Raw genomic sequence first — 16,744 nt, forward strand, 5'->3', positions numbered from 1 at the left:
CCATCATCCCTCCCCGGAATATGCTTTTTCAAAGAAAGAGGAGACCTCAACCAAAAGCTTTTCAATCAACAAATTTGATCTGGGGTTCATAATTACCAGCCACTGAGGTCTTCCCTAATTCTTTGCAAATTTTTATCTTCATGATAAATAAATCAATCTAAAAAGTATAAATATGACCCTCAAAGTCTACCCTTTATTGTCTTTTTTCCTCTTCTTCTTTTTCTTCATTATTATATTTTTCTCTATCAATTCTTATCAACTATAAAAATCTCCTCTAAATAATTTTCAATTTTGTTAAACAACCTCTTTTAAACTACCAATTCTAAAAATAAAATAAATAATTTAATCAAAAATGGCTCCAGTTGAATACGATGCAATTGTTGTTGGCGGCGGCTTCGGCGGCGTCTACACTACCTACCAACTCCGTGAACTTGGTTACAATGTTCATTCTTTTGAAAAGGGTTCCTTCATCGGAGGAATCTGGTACTGGAATAAGTACCCTGGTGCTCGTGTCGATTCTGATGTTCCTGTCTACCAACTTTGGCTTGAGCAGATTTACAAGGACTGGGATTTCAAGGAACGCTTCCCTGGCTGGAAGGAACTCAACGAGTACTTTGCCCACGTCGACAAAAAAATTCAAATTTCTAAAAACTACTCTTTCAACACATTTGTCAGTGCCTGCCACTTTGATGAAAAATCTGGAAAATGGACTGTTACTACCAACGGTGAAGATGCCGGCACCTTCATTGCTAAACACCTAGTAGTGTGCACTGGCTTTGCTGCTAAAAAATACATCCCAGACTTCAAGGGTCTTGACAAATACAAGGGTATCATGCACCACACTTGTGAGTGGCCCGGTGACGATGTTGACTTCAAGAACAAGAAGGTCGCCGTTGTGGGTACTGGTGCATCCGGTGTCCAGGTCATCCAGGAAGTCGGACCCATTGTTGAGGATTTGACCGTATACCAGCGTACTCCTAATATTGCCATCCCCATGCGTCAGCGTGCTGTTACCCATGAAGAACAAGAGGCTCGTCGTGCTGACTATGACAAGGTCTTTGCTAAGACTCTTACTGATGGATATACCGCCGGCTTCGAGTTTGGATTCGATCCTCGAAGTGCTTTGGAAGTTACCGACGAGGAACGTGAAGCCCACCTTGAGAAATGCTGGGCTACTGGTGGTTTCCATTTCTGGGTTGCTACCTTCCAAGATGTTTGGACCAACTTGGAAGCTGATAAGTACCAATACGAGTTCTGGCGCCGTAAGACTCTTGAGCGTCTTACTCGTCCCGAATTATATGAGAAACTGGCCCCTGCTGTGGCTCTCAACCCCTTCTGCTCAAAGAGACCATGCCTTGAACAAACTTACTACGAGGTCTACAACCAGCCCAATGTCGACATTGTTGATCTTCGTCAGGAACCTATTCTCGAGTTCACCGAGAAGGGTATCAAAACTGCCAATGGTGAGAAGGAATTTGATATCATTGTTCTTGCAACTGGTTTCGATGCTGTTACTGGTGGTTTGACTCAAATGGATATTCGTGGTATTCATGGCGAAACTCTTGCTGATAAGTGGGAGACTGGTGGTCTTCGCACTTATCTTGGTGTTGCCGTCAATGACTTCCCCAACATGTACTTTATGTATGGACCTCAGGGCCCCACTGCCTTTTCCAATGGTCCCACCTGTGCCCAGATCCAAAGCAATTGGATTGTCAAACTTATTCAATACACTGACAAGCACAATCTTAAGTATGTGCAACCTTCTGAGGCTGCTGAAGAAGAATGGGCTCAAAATGTTCTTGATGTCAGCAATCAGACATTGGTTGGATTGGCTAAGACTTCATGGTATAATGGTACCAATATTCCTGGCAAGAAGATTACAGGTCCTTTGAACTATCTTGGTGGCATTCCAAGATATTACCGGGAGATCAATGCAGAGGAAGACAAGGATTACGAGAGCTTTATCAAAGTCGCTGCCTAGTTTTCATTTTTATTTTTTATTTTTTATTTTTGTCCTATTTTCATGTATTAAAAAGTTTTAGCCAAAAAAAAAATCCAAATTGTTTCTATATTCTATGAGATTGAATAATTATTTTAAACCACTATTAGTAGATATCTAGATATTTATTTATCAATTTATTGGTTGATTAACTGGGTTAAAGAAAAGGCAGCAATTACGGAAAACTAATTAATTCCTTAGTTTCGAATATACTTTTGCCTTGATCAACATCATGAACAGTGTTTTGTTTAATTAAATTTATAAACTACATGTTTGAAAATATTCATTTGAATCAGATAATGTTGTTTTTATTACAGAAATTGAACTTTAACTTTTTATTAATGATGAATACATTCATTAAAACTACTTATATATGTAATTCTTTGTGTTAATTATTTCAGATAGATAAAAGAAATTCCGATTAGTTTTAGAGCTTGTAAAAAGATCCTACAAATATAATCCTACACTTTCTTTTTCTAATCAATCTAAAGTTAGTTCCTTGTATTTTAAATGTGGTTTAAATTTCATTTAACCAATTGAATAGTTGGTTATAAGAATTGAAATTAAATTGTTGCATTCCTGGGTTATTGGGCAATAATTTAATTTAATTTTTTTTCTCATTCATATTTTTTCAAATTAATTTCTTATTCCTTCTCTTTACACCTTTTCTTTTTGCAATTTGGTCCTACCTAACCCTTGTGTAATTTTTAAAATATATTTTCATTCATTCTCTCTTATTTCACTTATATTTTCATAATGCAAACTGCAATTTTGAACTTGAAATTAGAAAATATATTTCTTTATCCAAAATATAACTCATAATTTCAACCATAAAAAAATTGGACACAATAATTGAAACAATAAAGTATATTTTCAAAATTAATTCCCTGATTCTTTTGGTTCAAAATATGAGCTCAAAAGAAAATTTTTCATCTATTAAAGTATCATTAAGAGGCCTGAAATTATCAGCGAATATAAATGTGTAACTTGCCAGTTTCTTTCATATGCGCTATCAAACTTTTACCAAAGTTAACTTCTGGAGATTTAATTTGATTAAACTGTATCTATTTTGACGTTAAGTTGCATCTACTAAAAGTTAACTTTAGAAAGGGGCGTCTCGCTGATAGATTTTCAAGAAATACATAGTTACAGTATACTGAAGATTTTCCAATTTGAAAGGTTGCTCATTAATGTCATGAAAAAACTCACTGGATACAATAATAAGCAGAGGGAAAAGTTACATATATTATATTTAAAAAGAAAATTCAGAGAAATATTAGACATTGTTTAGTAAATTGGGAAGTAATATATAAAAAATAGAAGAAATTTACCAATAAATAATAGGTTTTTATTGGTATTTGTAATAAGCAAAACATGATACCGATCAAATATACAGGTATTATTTTATTTACATATAAGAGAAATATTTTCGTACAAAGATTATCAACTAAATGTAAAACAATATTGGGTGTTTGGTTTAATAAAAGGACCATCAAAAATGTGTAAAAGGGTTTTTGCTTTATAAGCAAACATACTGGAGAGCATTTTCACTCCTAAACTGAAGCTACTAGTTGGATCATGAAATAAATAAGATTCAAAAAATGTTCCTTTTGTTTAAACTGGTAACATGTTTCGCTGCCAATAGGATCTTTTCAAAAACTAATTGATAAAAAATGAGGTATATAAAAAAATTGCACCCGTTGAAGGTGCTTGTAAGAATTGAGTAATAAGATGAAAATAAATAACATATACTATAGTATTCTCAAAATAAAGCAACAGATCAACACATGAGATATTGATTTTTGTAGAATTAATGAATCCACGGTACTGACCAACCACCAAAGTAAGTATTGGAATAAAGACGTTCACCACTTTTCACCTTGGTAATATTACCAACGACCAAACAAAATGTTGGATTCGAAGTTTAAAAATGGAAAAAATCAGAATCGGGGTTTGATTTTTTTTAATAAAAGTCTTTAAAATGTTCAAGAGAGAGAGGGGGAACAGGACCAAATGAGTTAATTTCAGTAATGGAGACTGATTGACAGAGTACCCCCTCCGGTTTGTAAAACCAAATAAAATGTTAAAAACCAGACTTTGGATTAAGTTGACAGCTTTAGAAAAGGTTAAATAAAAATGGCTGTAGCAAGTATTCATAGAGGGGTGAGTGGGGGAGAGGGAAAAAAAAACTTGAAAGTTACAAACAGGTTTGTCCGGGAAGTTGCCGATTATACAATTTCTGGAACAAATAATGGATTTATTACATGATTGAAAATGTAAAGGGTCAGTATTTTCAAATAACAATAGCTGACAATAAATTAAGTTATTGATCATCATGATGAGAAATAAGTCTGCCCCTCTTCGGTTGACAAAAAAAAAGAAAAAAAAAATGGAATTAAACATTATAAAAAAAACACATACGGCTGAGGCTTCTCCACAATTTAATTATTCCCAAGAAGGAAGTTCTTCAAATCCCCCCGGAATATGTTTTCTTTTTGTTCGGCATTCTATAAAAAATATTTTGATTAATGCTCTCTTAAAATTTCCCCGGAATCTATCCTATGATCCAGATCCATGCTAATGAAAAAGAAATACTGACATAGGACCATGAGAATCAATCTTTTTCAAATGAAATATTTTTATCATTCTAAATATTGAAATATAAATACCTTCAATTTGTATCAAATTTTATTATATTTTTTTTTTCATTCTCTTTTCTCATCATTTCTTTTCTATTTACTAACAATTAATATTAAAAAATCACAATTTTTCACTAAAAAAAAACTACCTTTCCAAAATTATTTTACAGATATTTAAAATTCAAAATGGCTCCTGTTGAATACGATGCAATTGTTGTTGGCGGCGGCTTCGGCGGCGTCTACACTACCTACCAACTCCGTGAACTTGGTTACAATGTTCATTCTTTCGAAAAGGGTTCCTTCATCGGAGGAATCTGGTACTGGAATAAGTACCCTGGTGCTCGTGTCGATTCTGATGTTCCTGTCTACCAACTTTGGCTTGAGCAGATTTACAAGGACTGGGATTTCAAGGAACGCTTCCCTGGCTGGAAGGAACTCAACGAGTACTTTGCCCACGTTGACAAAAAAATTCAAATTTCTAAAAACTACTCTTTCAACACATTTGTCAGTGCCTGCCACTTTGATGAAAAATCTGGAAAATGGACTGTTACTACCAACGGTGAAGATGCCGGCACCTTCATTGCTAAACACCTAGTAGTGTGCACTGGCTTTGCTGCTAAAAAATACATCCCAGACTTCAAGGGTCTTGACAAATACAAGGGTATCATGCACCACACTTGTGAGTGGCCCGGTGACGATGTTGACTTCAAGAACAAGAAGGTCGCCGTTGTGGGTACTGGTGCATCCGGTGTTCAGGTCATCCAGGAAGTCGGACCCATTGTTGAGGATTTGACCGTATACCAGCGTACTCCTAATATTGCCATCCCCATGCGTCAGCGTGCTGTTACCCATGAAGAACAAGAGGCTCGTCGTGCTGACTATGACAAGGTCTTTGCTAAGACTCTTACTGATGGATATACCGCCGGCTTCGAGTTTGGATTCGATCCTCGAAGTGCTTTGGAAGTTACCGACGAGGAACGTGAAGCCCATCTTGAAAAATGCTGGGCTACTGGTGGTTTCCATTTCTGGGTTGCTACCTTCCAAGATGTTTGGACCAACTTGGAAGCTGATAAGTACCAATACGAGTTCTGGCGCCGTAAGACTCTTGAGCGTCTTACTCGTCCCGAATTATATGAGAAACTGGCCCCTGCTGTGGCTCTCAACCCCTTCTGCTCAAAGAGACCATGCCTTGAACAAACTTACTACGAGGTCTACAACCAGCCCAATGTCGACATTGTTGATCTTCGTCAGGAACCTATTCTCGAGTTCACCGAGAAGGGTATCAAGACTGCCAATGGTGAAAAGGAATTTGATATCATTGTTCTTGCAACTGGTTTCGATGCTGTTACTGGTGGTTTGACTCAAATGGATATTCGTGGTATTCATGGCGAAACTCTTGCTGATAAGTGGGAGACTGGTGGTCTTCGCACTTATCTTGGTGTTGCCGTCAATGACTTCCCCAACATGTACTTTATGTATGGACCTCAGGGCCCCACTGCCTTTTCCAATGGTCCCACCTGTGCCCAGATCCAAAGCAATTGGATTGTCAAACTTATTCAATACACTGACAAGCACAATCTTAAGTATGTGCAACCTTCTGAGGCTGCTGAAGAAGAATGGGCTCAAAATGTTCTTGATGTCAGCAATCAGACATTGGTTGGATTGGCTAAGACTTCATGGTATAATGGTACCAATATTCCTGGCAAGAAGATTACAGGTCCTTTGAACTATCTTGGTGGCATTCCAAGATATTACCGGGAGATCAATGCAGAGGAAGACAAGGATTACGAGAGCTTTATCAAGGTCGCTGCTTAAATTTATTATGTTTTTATAAAAGTTAATTGTATATCTGAAATAGTTTTGAAATTTTAAAAATTGATAATTTACCGAATCTTATTTACTTACTGTACAGTTCTTTTGGATTGCGACAAATGAATTAGATTACTATCAACTTCTCGTGAAAGCAAAAGTTATAACTAGCATTCTCTAAAAAGTTTTTTTGACATATTTGATAGTCACTTCTATTGAAATCCTATCACAGCAAATTTTCCTATATTTTATGTTGTAAGACTTTGAGACTAGGTGTGAAAATCCTTCCGCTTATTATTATTTGATCCCATTGTTCATTTGGTACGTCATAGTGATTAGTTTTGATCGAACCAGAGGTAAACATAGATAGTTCATTTAAAAGAATCATAAAATTTTCAAGTTTCAAAAATGAAACTAACAAAGCTTGATAGTTATTAATAAATAAATTAATAAATAAAACCCTCATAAAAATCTACAACGTTGACTTGTATCTAACCTTCTAAAAGCTAAAAAGCCAGCTTCAAGTACTTCCTTTATTTTGATGGTTTAATGATGACAAAAATAACTAGATTCAGGAATAAAGGTTTTATTATTTATAATTTACATTTTCAATTAATACACCTGGATTTCAATAAATCTTCAAATAAATACACAAACTAGTTATGATTTAATTTGCACCCCGCTATTTTTGCAGTATTAATATCTATTCTCTGAAAGAGTTCAATATATAGCACCTTTTAAAAATACCAACCATTGATTTCAATGATCCATGGTTCATGATCCATTATTTGTTGATTTTTATTTGATTTTGAATTCAATCACCCCATTTTCAACTACCAATTTCTATTCGGGACAAAATAAAATGTCGGAGGTTTTTAAAAAAAAAAAACTGTTCAGCTTGTGCAAGTGCAGGTTAATTAAATTTCGCCTTGCCCCAGCTGGACAAAATGAAAAGACCCCCCATAAACCCTAACCCTTATTACATATGGTTTAAGAACCCTCAACTCTAATGCCCCTCTTCGGTTGACAAAAATGAAAAAGAAATAAAAACTGCACGGCTGGTGCTTCACCACAATTTCTCCATAAAAATGCCAACTGCATCTTTCCCCGGAATATGTTTTTTTTTTCTTTTTTTAAAAAAATTTTTTTTTAATTTGTTTATTTCATTTTAGATTTTTGATAAGAATATGTTCCTTCGTGAAGTTCAAACATTCTCCGGAATCATAAAAATTTCTTTGAAAATAAAGGAACCCCTCAAATGATTAGAGCCAGTAAAGATATTGAGAATTTTGATAATTTTGGCAGGTCTTAATGATCATTGCAAATATAAATACTCATCAATCTTCCCAACTTAAGAATTTTATTTTATTCTTTCTTTTATCATTATCTTTTTATTAATCAATTTTATTCTATAACCAATCTCTTTAACATCTTCTTTAATTATACTTTTCTAAGACTTTTACATATCATAAATTATCACAATGGCTCCAGTTGAATACGATGCAATTGTTGTTGGCGGCGGCTTCGGCGGCGTCTACACTACCTACCAACTCCGTGAACTTGGTTACAATGTTCATTCTTTCGAAAAGGGTTCCTTCATCGGAGGAATCTGGTACTGGAATAAGTACCCTGGTGCTCGTGTCGATTCTGATGTTCCTGTCTACCAACTTTGGCTTGAACAGATCTACAAGGACTGGGACTTCAAGGAACGCTTCCCTGGTTGGAAGGAACTCAACGAGTACTTTGCCCACGTTGACAAAAAAATTCAAATTTCTAAAAACTACTCTTTCAACACATTTGTCAGTGCCTGCCACTTTGATGAAAAATCTGGAAAATGGACTGTTACTACCAACGGTGAAGATGCCGGCACCTTCATTGCTAAACACCTAGTAGTGTGCACTGGCTTTGCTGCTAAAAAATACATCCCAGACTTCAAGGGTCTTGACAAATACAAGGGTATCATGCACCACACTTGTGAGTGGCCCGGTGACGATGTTGACTTCAAGAACAAGAAGGTCGCCGTTGTGGGTACTGGTGCATCCGGTGTCCAGGTCATCCAGGAAGTCGGACCCATTGTTGAGGATTTGACCGTATACCAGCGTACTCCTAATATTGCCATCCCCATGCGTCAGCGTGCTGTTACCCATGAAGAACAAGAGGCTCGTCGTGCTGACTATGACAAGGTCTTTGCTAAGACTCTTACTGATGGATATACCGCCGGCTTCGAGTTTGGATTCGATCCTCGAAGTGCTTTGGAAGTTACCGACGAGGAACGTGAAGCCCATCTTGAAAAATGCTGGGCTACTGGTGGTTTCCATTTCTGGGTTGCTACCTTCCAAGATGTTTGGACCAACTTGGAAGCTGATAAGTACCAATACGAGTTCTGGCGCCGTAAGACTCTTGAGCGTCTTACTCGTCCCGAATTATATGAGAAACTGGCCCCTGCTGTGGCTCTCAACCCCTTCTGCTCAAAGAGACCATGCCTTGAACAAACTTACTACGAGGGTCTACAACCAGCCCAATGTCGACATTGTTGATCTTCGTCAGGAACCTATTCTCGAGTTCACCGAGAAGGGTATCAAGACTGCCAATGGTGAAAAGGAATTTGATATCATTGTTCTTGCAACTGGTTTCGATGCTGTTACTGGTGGTTTGACTCAAATGGATATTCGTGGTATTCATGGCGAAACTCTTGCTGATAAGTGGGAGACTGGTGGTCTTCGCACTTATCTTGGTGTTGCCGTCAATGACTTCCCCAACATGTACTTTATGTATGGACCTCAGGGCCCCACTGCCTTTTCCAATGGTCCCACCTGTGCCCAGATCCAAAGCAATTGGATTGTCAAACTTATTCAATACACTGACAAGCACAATCTTAAGTATGTGCAACCTTCTGAGGCTGCTGAAGAAGAATGGGCTCAAAATGTTCTTGATGTCAGCAATCAGACATTGGTTGGATTGGCTAAGACTTCATGGTATAATGGTACCAATATTCCTGGCAAGAAGATCACAGGTCCTTTGAACTATCTTGGTGGTATTCCAAGATATTACCGGGAGATCAATGCAGAGGAAGACAAGGATTACGAGAGCTTTATCAAGGTCGCTGCCTAGGAATCGGGTTATTTAGTGAAAATTGTAGTATGTAAAAGAATTTATAAAATAAAAATATGTCTTATTGATTTTTTGATGTTTTTAAGTATTCCTTTTGAGTGTATTATTGCTTAAGCTATCAGTTTTATTATTTTTTAAATTTTTAAATAAATGGGTATCTATTTCATTTAAATACATCTATTAATGTTTAGTAACTACCGCTCAGGTTTTTGTATTTTTTTGGATAAGGGTTAAATATCACGTTTTTATTATTTGACTAAGACGCTTAATAATAGAACTTAGCTAAGTGAGTAAGAAGTTAATATCTCAGGCCAAACTTTTCACTTTAGTTTTAGAAAATCACTGTATATTTCTTGTAAATCAATCTTGGAAAGAGGATTTTAAAACTCTTATGAAAGAGTTTTAATGATACAAAAATAACTCCGACACGGGGAATCGAACCCCGATTTCCACGGTGAGAGCGTGAGGTGATAACCATTACACTATATCGGATCTCTATTAAAAATGTAAAATCTAATACTTACTAATTCACTCCAATAAATATTCTCTTTTTTTGTTAAATTGATTTCTAGTGTTGGGGAAAAGGGCTGGATGGTGTAAAGGATAACACGTTCGCTCAAAAGCGGAAGATACTGGGTTCGATTCCCAGAATACCCCCTTTTCCTGAGGATGTGTACGGGAGTATACACCTAGACTGAAAACCATAGGCTACCCTGGTTACAGGAATGCCGACTCTTCCGTACAGTCTAAATAGCCTGCAGGTGATTGCGGGCCGTATCTCTGACGGAAGAGATTAAGAAATACATGGGCATCCGTGAAGATAAGTGGAAATGGGTTGGGAAGGTTTTGGGACCGACAGACTGGTTCTCCCTGTTCCTCGTAAGCTGGCATCAGGGCCCATCTTCCGAGCTACCGGAGACGCACAGAACAGAAACCACCCGTACTAAAAAGGTACAAATGAAAACCGGCAAGTCACATAGTCAGACAATAAAAGGATAGCGCAGATGCTGATGTTATATAGTTCTATAACCCTTGAATAAAAACAAACAAACAAACAATTCTAGTGTCTTAGGGCTGTTGGAGATGCAATGTTGAAGGCAAAATTAAAAGTTTATTATTAAAATGAAAAGATATATAGTATGGACAAGAAGGATAGAGCAGATGCTGATGTTATATAATTCTATAACCCTTGAATAAAAACAAACAAACAAACAAACAAATTCTAGTGTCTTTAATTCAGGTCTAGTTCAACAGTAGGTCTCAAATACAATCGGGTGATCATACATATAGTAGGATTATCATATAGCACTGTGCCATGATCAAAAAGTGTAGTCAACAAGCTTTGTTATGTACTACAACCAAGAAATTACTTATAAGTTATTGATGGTAAAAATGAACTTTAAATTTCTTTTGAGAAGTCAATAAATTTTTGTGTTTGGGCATTTTTATACGGCTGATATTATGATATTAAATGTGTCCAAAAAAATAAATTTTGTGTATTTAATGGAACATGTTCTTATCGGGTTAGGGTTGATCTATTTTTTTTTTCCGAATTTCGAATTTTTCAAATTGGCGGACGATGACAGGCTCATATTTTTTTCTCACTCCAAAAACACACATTCTCCACCCATCCTCCATCGGACCTTTTCTCTTTCCTTTATTTTTTTTTTGAGTAACTAGCTTATACATATTTTTTTCGGCATTTGTTTGACTATCAATAGCATGTCTATATGATGAAAAGAATACTAGGCTATACGCCTTCTCACAAAGCATGTCTTAATTCCCACAACCATCTGCGGCACTTTTATACTAAGCCTTATGGGGGAGGCGGCGGCAGCAATGCTTCTTCTGCCAGCCCAATTTTGTTTGACAAGAATGCCAAGTTGAAAGCTATTTATGAGCAGCGGCAAAAGTCTCGGACTGTGAAGTTACCACCATTTGGTCATAGGCTGATTGATTATTTCGAACCTTCAAACTCCCGCATTCATGTCAGTCAACCCAAAGCTCCTGTTTTTGATTTATACAATTCAAAGTACGTTCCGACTATTTTCCAGCCATCAAAAATGGCCACCAAATCTACTTCAAAAGAGAATAATACACCGGCGCCTACAATCAAAGTGGATAGTTTAGAAAAAGTTGCAGTTCTTGCTTTAAGGCTGGATCATTTACGGCACGGCAAATGTACAGCAGAAGAAGTCCGGGCTCTTGCTAAAGAGTTATTTATATCCAACTCTGAGCCAGGAAGATATTTTTACGACATTGACAGCGATATTCGGGAAGTTTTTGATTTGGAGAGTGGGTTGAATGAGCAATTTTCGCCTAATAGGGCGGTGGAAGACATGACAACGGACGACATTATAACGCAAATTTTAACAATGTCTATTCCCAAATCCAAGGAACGATACAAGAGATCTCGAATTTTGCGACTTCTTGAAAAGGAAGGATATACCAAGGAAGATTTGGCCCGGTGGATGGAGTGCATTAGAGCCCCTACACTGTTCGATGCCGTTCAAGCAATGGAAGGGTTGACAGATTCAGCTCGTTGGCCCAAATTTCTTTTACTATTTACTCTTCGACGGCACTGCCGCTCTCGCCTGGAGACGCTTGAGTTGTTTCGATTATACATGCAGAATTTCCCGACACTCGACAAAACTTCGCAGACCAAGTTTTTGTTTCGATTAATTTTGCGATCCCAGCAGTGGGTCACGGACTTGCTGCCGGAGATATGCCAAATATTTGTTGAGCACGGACATGTAGAATTATTTTCCAATGACTTTGTGTGCAACCAGGTTTTATGGACGCTTTCTGGGTTTGGACGCAGCTCCTCGTCGAGGCCACATTCCAAGGAGGTCAACCGTGACAATGATTTTGCGCTACAATCCCAGCAAATCATTGTCAACAAAATGATTGCTAGCAAAATTCCCTTGGACACTAAGGGGTATCTTGCGTTAGCTCATACTCTGCATAACGATTCGCCTGAAAGAGCATGGTCGTTGGTGAATATCATCAAGGAGCACAACTATCCAGTTTCCCAGAGCGAGAAGAACGCTTTTGAAGGAAATATATCAAACGAAGTTTCTGGTTTCAGAAGACGAGAACACCGATCTGGTGCGTTTCCTTATATTCAAGGTCTAGCGTGCATGGAAATTATGCTTAGCCGGAGTGGCGAGGAAGCACTAAGTGCCTTTGACAGTGGCATTAGTCACCCACAATGGCAAGATCTACAAGCATCTTCTGGTTATAATTACGGGTTGAGCAGTGCCATGTGGGCCGTACTTTTGATGAAACTGCGGCAGCTTAATGAGCTAACCCCGGCAGTGACAGAAGTGTTTTGGGAGAAAATCAACCGATACAAGGTCAATAAGTCGCCGTTTTTGCTGATGCAGGTAGTAGCAGGGCTAATGCCGTCAGTAAATGTGGGTCGTACGGTTTCTGATGAAGACGAGCAGAATCTGATTAATGATGGAGTGACGGCGAGCCGGTTCCCGCACTTGCTCGAAAGTGAATCTACGGAATACCAAGAGGATATTCATCTGGACCAGGATAAGATTCGGCATGCTGCAGAGCGGCGGCTGCGACTGGCTCAGGATATTTTGATTACACAAAACCCTGGGTTTTTGTCAGATTTATTAATGGCGTCGTATATTCGGGTGCTTATGCGCGGAGACCAGTTGACTGTGGCAACGCATAACTCACCTGGGTACGTTGTGCAGGGGCCTAGTAGTGCAACACACTTGAACGGGCTTTCGCGGGCGCGAGAAATCATGGGGATCATGGCTACGCGGCCGTCGCTAGCATGCTACAATGCGTTGTTGAGTGGCGAGTCACGTTTGGCTCCAGAGTCTGCGTGGAAAACATACTCTGCACTGTTGGACACAGGGCATGAGCCTGATACCCGTACTCTTTATCATTTGTGTAGGGCAGCTTGGGATTCCCAGTTAATTTGGACAGACTCTGTGGGAACGTTGAACGAGAAGACTGGGAAGTATGAGGAGCCTCTTGTGCTCTATGCTGCACAGCGGATGGTGGTTGAATTCAAGCACTGGGTTCGAGGTGCGCATATTGATAGTGGTGATTCCCAAGACTTACTTAAGCTTTACCCAACACAGCAGCTGGTGTATGCATATATTGTGATGTTGGGTCGGGCAGGTTATGGAGACGAGTTGCTTGGGATTTTGCCATGGCTAGAACGAATCGGAATGCAGCCAGATAAGCAGATTTTGTCTGCGCTCATTACATTTAGTCCTAATGGAGACTACTTGATGAAGCACGGGCAAGTTGTTTCTGGAGGAAACAATGGGGATAGTGTGTGGCCCACACCAAACGAACTTAGATCGTTTCAAAATATGATTCGGAAAAGCTGAAAATGAGGAGGGAAGGGGATGGAATATTTAAATGGAGTTTATCTTTAAATGTATTAAAAATTTGTGTATTAATAAATGTTTGTTTCTTGGTCATACTTTTTTGCAAGCCGCACCAGATCAGTGATGTGCTCATCGTCTGGCCAGTAGTACTCGGTACCAGACTTGTCGTGGTTATCTGTTTCAACGGCAGGATCAAGTTTATGCAGAGCTTGAAGACTACGATGGAGGTTATAAAGATACTCTTTGTTTTCGCCCGAGGGACCACGGGAGTTGACTATATGTTTTGCCAGGGCTTCTGGATTCTGTGGACCCACAAAGGCCTCGTTATCTGGGGTGCCGATATAGACGTGGCACGTGAGCACGGGGGGTAGAGTGATTTGGGAGTTCGATTGCGTGCTCTTTTTGTGATTTTGAAGAAACGTCGAATCGGTTGTGAAAGCGACGCGGTGTTCAGTGTATCCGTTTTTCTCGCGGTAGTCAAGATACTCCTTGACGGCACGGGCATGTTCCGGTTGGATTTTGTATGCAACCCCCCAGGTCTTGCCGTTTGGTGGTGCCGCGTGTGGGTCCAAGGTGGCGGAAGGGACATTTTGATTGACAATCTTTGAACTATCATCAGTAGTCAAAGATTCCCAGAAACTATGTTCGATCAGGGTGACAACCCGACCAGGAGCCTCAGGAGTGCCACGGTGGTCGTTGGAGGATTGCCAAAACCGCCGGACGTACCCGGTAATATAGCCAGGGACTCTGAGCTGAGTATGTGGTGGGGGTTTGTAGATAAGAGAGCCGTAACCAAAAACCCAGTAGTTTTCAGGGTCTACTTGGTAGTCATCTGGGACCAAGGTTGAGGAGGAGGAAGCTGATGGGGATGGAGGTGTAGATAAGTCTATGGTCATTTTTGAAAAAGATAAAAGTATGGTGAAAGGCAAAGAAAGGGACGGAAAAGAAAGAAAAGAAAAGAAAGGAAGAATCGGGCGGGATTTTATTTTATTTTTATTAAATTATTAAATTTGTATTTATTTTGACAATCAAAAGAACAACAATTATGGAAAATCACAATGCAAGGCTGAAAAAAATTAATTGCGGGAGCTAAATAGCCATTAGGTAGTATAAATTTGTAATTTCAAATATTTGTAATTTTACAAAAAGTTTGCAATCAACTCACCAACCTTTTCAGGAGCCTCGATGGCATGCCAGTGACCAACCCCCTCAAGAACTTCACGCTTAACATTCTTTAAACCTTGCTCAATGATCTCAACACAGCCCTTGTATGGGGCACTGGTATCTTCTGCGCCGGTGATTAACAGGACAGACTGTTGGATGGCGTCGTACTGGGCGGGTTTGGAGTTGACAATGACGTTGCACATGGCCACGTACCCTGGGGCCGATTGCTGAGACACAAGGGCACGGACAAATGCCCTGTGGAGAGGTAGAGCTGCAGAGCCCAGTGCAGGGCCTCCGGAAATAGCATCTGCTAGGGCGAGGACATTTCCGGCCTCTTCGACAGCCTTGATTCTGGCCCCAAAAACGGAACCGAGGCCTGGAGAAGGGTGGACGGGGCCGACACCAATGACCTTTTCGACTAGACCCTTTCCTCTTGGGTCTTCAGCGGCGCGCAGAACAAGCATTCCACCCATAGAATGGCCGACGAGGGTGACATCGTGTGAAATATTGTAGTGACTAAGGACAGCGTAGACGTCGTCGATGATTGATTCTGCGGTGGGCGGGACAGCTGGGTTTGAGAGTGGGGACTGTGCTGATCCTTCGGTGTCCATGAGGACGGCGTTAGCTTTGGGAAGGACATATTTCTCGAGAAGAGCATAGTAGAAGTTTTGAGAAGAGCCCAAGCCGTGGAGGAAGAAGACAGTAGGAGCAGCGGGATCGATGGGTCCTGGGGCCGAGGGGGTTGAAGGGGAAGCAGCGGAAGCTTTTCCGAGGGCCCAAGTGTTTAAGATTTTGTTAGAGGCGAGGGAAGTGAGAGTCATTTTTTTCTTTTTTTCTTTTTTTTTTTTGAGATTGAAGGATGAAAGGATTTGTCGTTTAAAGAAGAAGAAGGAAGAATAGGGAAGAATAGGTTTGGGAAGGAAGGTTTATAAATCAAAATCACAGGTATTAAAGTTGGATATTTGGACTGATGGATGGATGGATGGATGAGATTGTTACCCCAGAAAATGAATAAATAAATAAATAAATAAATTAATACAAAGAAAGAAAGAGGAAAGGAAAGACAGACACCCGAAACCGGGACTTTTTTTTTTAGACATTTGTTGGAGGACTTGCAGTAAAAGACGCCGGCCCGATGGCTGATTTTAATGTTGTTGTTGATGATGTTTTGTTGGACCAAAAGAAAAAGTAAAAAAAAAAAGTTCGCAAAGCCGATGGGAGCAAAAAAAAAAAAAAAAAAAGAAAAAAAAGTGTGGGGTGGGCCAAAAAAAAAAAAAAAAAAGATTTTAAAGGGACTTTTAAAGATTAGCCGAAAATTGATGTCATTCCAACTCTTTTTTTATTTTTTATTTTTATCAGAATGTTTTAACAGGAAACTGATTGATTTATGCGTCAAAGGACATTGGTTTTAAACATGGAGAGAGAGAGAGAGAAAAATAAAATCTGGGGTAGATAAGTAGATGGGTAGTAGTTTCAACTAAAGAAATCTTTTAATCTGGATTTGTTCAAAATATAATTGAATTTTAATTCAGCATTAATTTCTTCAAATTGATTTAAAAATATATATATATATATTTCAGTATTTTTCAATATTTCGGCAGCCTGACAGTCGCCACTAAAGTTTCCTATTTAAAGTCTCCCGTATTTTTTCAGGTACT

General features: G+C 39.0%; 6 protein-coding genes across 6 annotated transcripts; 4 read left to right on the forward strand and 2 right to left on the reverse strand.

Moving 5' to 3' along the window:
- Positions 1 to 352: 352 nt before the first annotated feature.
- On the forward strand, positions 353 to 1,981 carry SAPINGB_P006447 (uncharacterized protein; the record flags this gene model as incomplete). Its single annotated transcript, XM_032001158.1, has 1 exon — positions 353 to 1,981. One exon carries the CDS (start codon positions 353 to 355, stop codon positions 1,979 to 1,981), a length of 1,629 nt encoding a protein of 542 aa, XP_031857049.1.
- Positions 1,982 to 4,824: 2,843 nt separating this feature from the next.
- On the forward strand, positions 4,825 to 6,453 carry SAPINGB_P006448 (uncharacterized protein; the record flags this gene model as incomplete). The annotated part of the gene is made up of 1 exon (XM_032001159.1): positions 4,825 to 6,453. One exon carries the CDS (start codon positions 4,825 to 4,827, stop codon positions 6,451 to 6,453), a length of 1,629 nt encoding a protein of 542 aa, XP_031857050.1.
- A 1,475-nt stretch (positions 6,454 to 7,928) lies between these two features.
- SAPINGB_P006449 (uncharacterized protein) lies at positions 7,929 to 9,558 on the forward strand (the record flags this gene model as incomplete). The annotated part of the gene is made up of 2 exons (XM_032001160.1): positions 7,929 to 8,894; positions 8,965 to 9,558. 2 exons carry the CDS (start codon positions 7,929 to 7,931, stop codon positions 9,556 to 9,558), a joined length of 1,560 nt encoding a protein of 519 aa, XP_031857051.1.
- Positions 9,559 to 11,288: 1,730 nt separating this feature from the next.
- SAPINGB_P006450 (uncharacterized protein) lies at positions 11,289 to 13,922 on the forward strand (the record flags this gene model as incomplete). Its single annotated transcript, XM_032001161.1, has 1 exon — positions 11,289 to 13,922. One exon carries the CDS (start codon positions 11,289 to 11,291, stop codon positions 13,920 to 13,922), a length of 2,634 nt encoding a protein of 877 aa, XP_031857052.1.
- A 68-nt stretch (positions 13,923 to 13,990) lies between these two features.
- On the reverse strand, positions 13,991 to 14,818 carry SAPINGB_P006451 (uncharacterized protein; the record flags this gene model as incomplete). The annotated part of the gene is made up of 1 exon (XM_032001162.1): positions 13,991 to 14,818. One exon carries the CDS (start codon positions 14,816 to 14,818, stop codon positions 13,991 to 13,993), a length of 828 nt encoding a protein of 275 aa, XP_031857053.1.
- A 243-nt stretch (positions 14,819 to 15,061) lies between these two features.
- SAPINGB_P006452 (uncharacterized protein) lies at positions 15,062 to 15,907 on the reverse strand (the record flags this gene model as incomplete). The annotated part of the gene is made up of 1 exon (XM_032001163.1): positions 15,062 to 15,907. One exon carries the CDS (start codon positions 15,905 to 15,907, stop codon positions 15,062 to 15,064), a length of 846 nt encoding a protein of 281 aa, XP_031857054.1.
- Between the last annotated feature and the right edge of the window lie 837 nt (positions 15,908 to 16,744).

Source organism: Magnusiomyces paraingens (genome assembly GCF_902498895.1).
Source record: "Magnusiomyces paraingens strain CBS 517.90 genome assembly, contig: contig5, whole genome shotgun sequence".
In the NCBI taxonomy this organism is placed as follows: Eukaryota; Fungi; Ascomycota; class Dipodascomycetes; order Dipodascales; family Dipodascaceae; genus Magnusiomyces; species Magnusiomyces paraingens.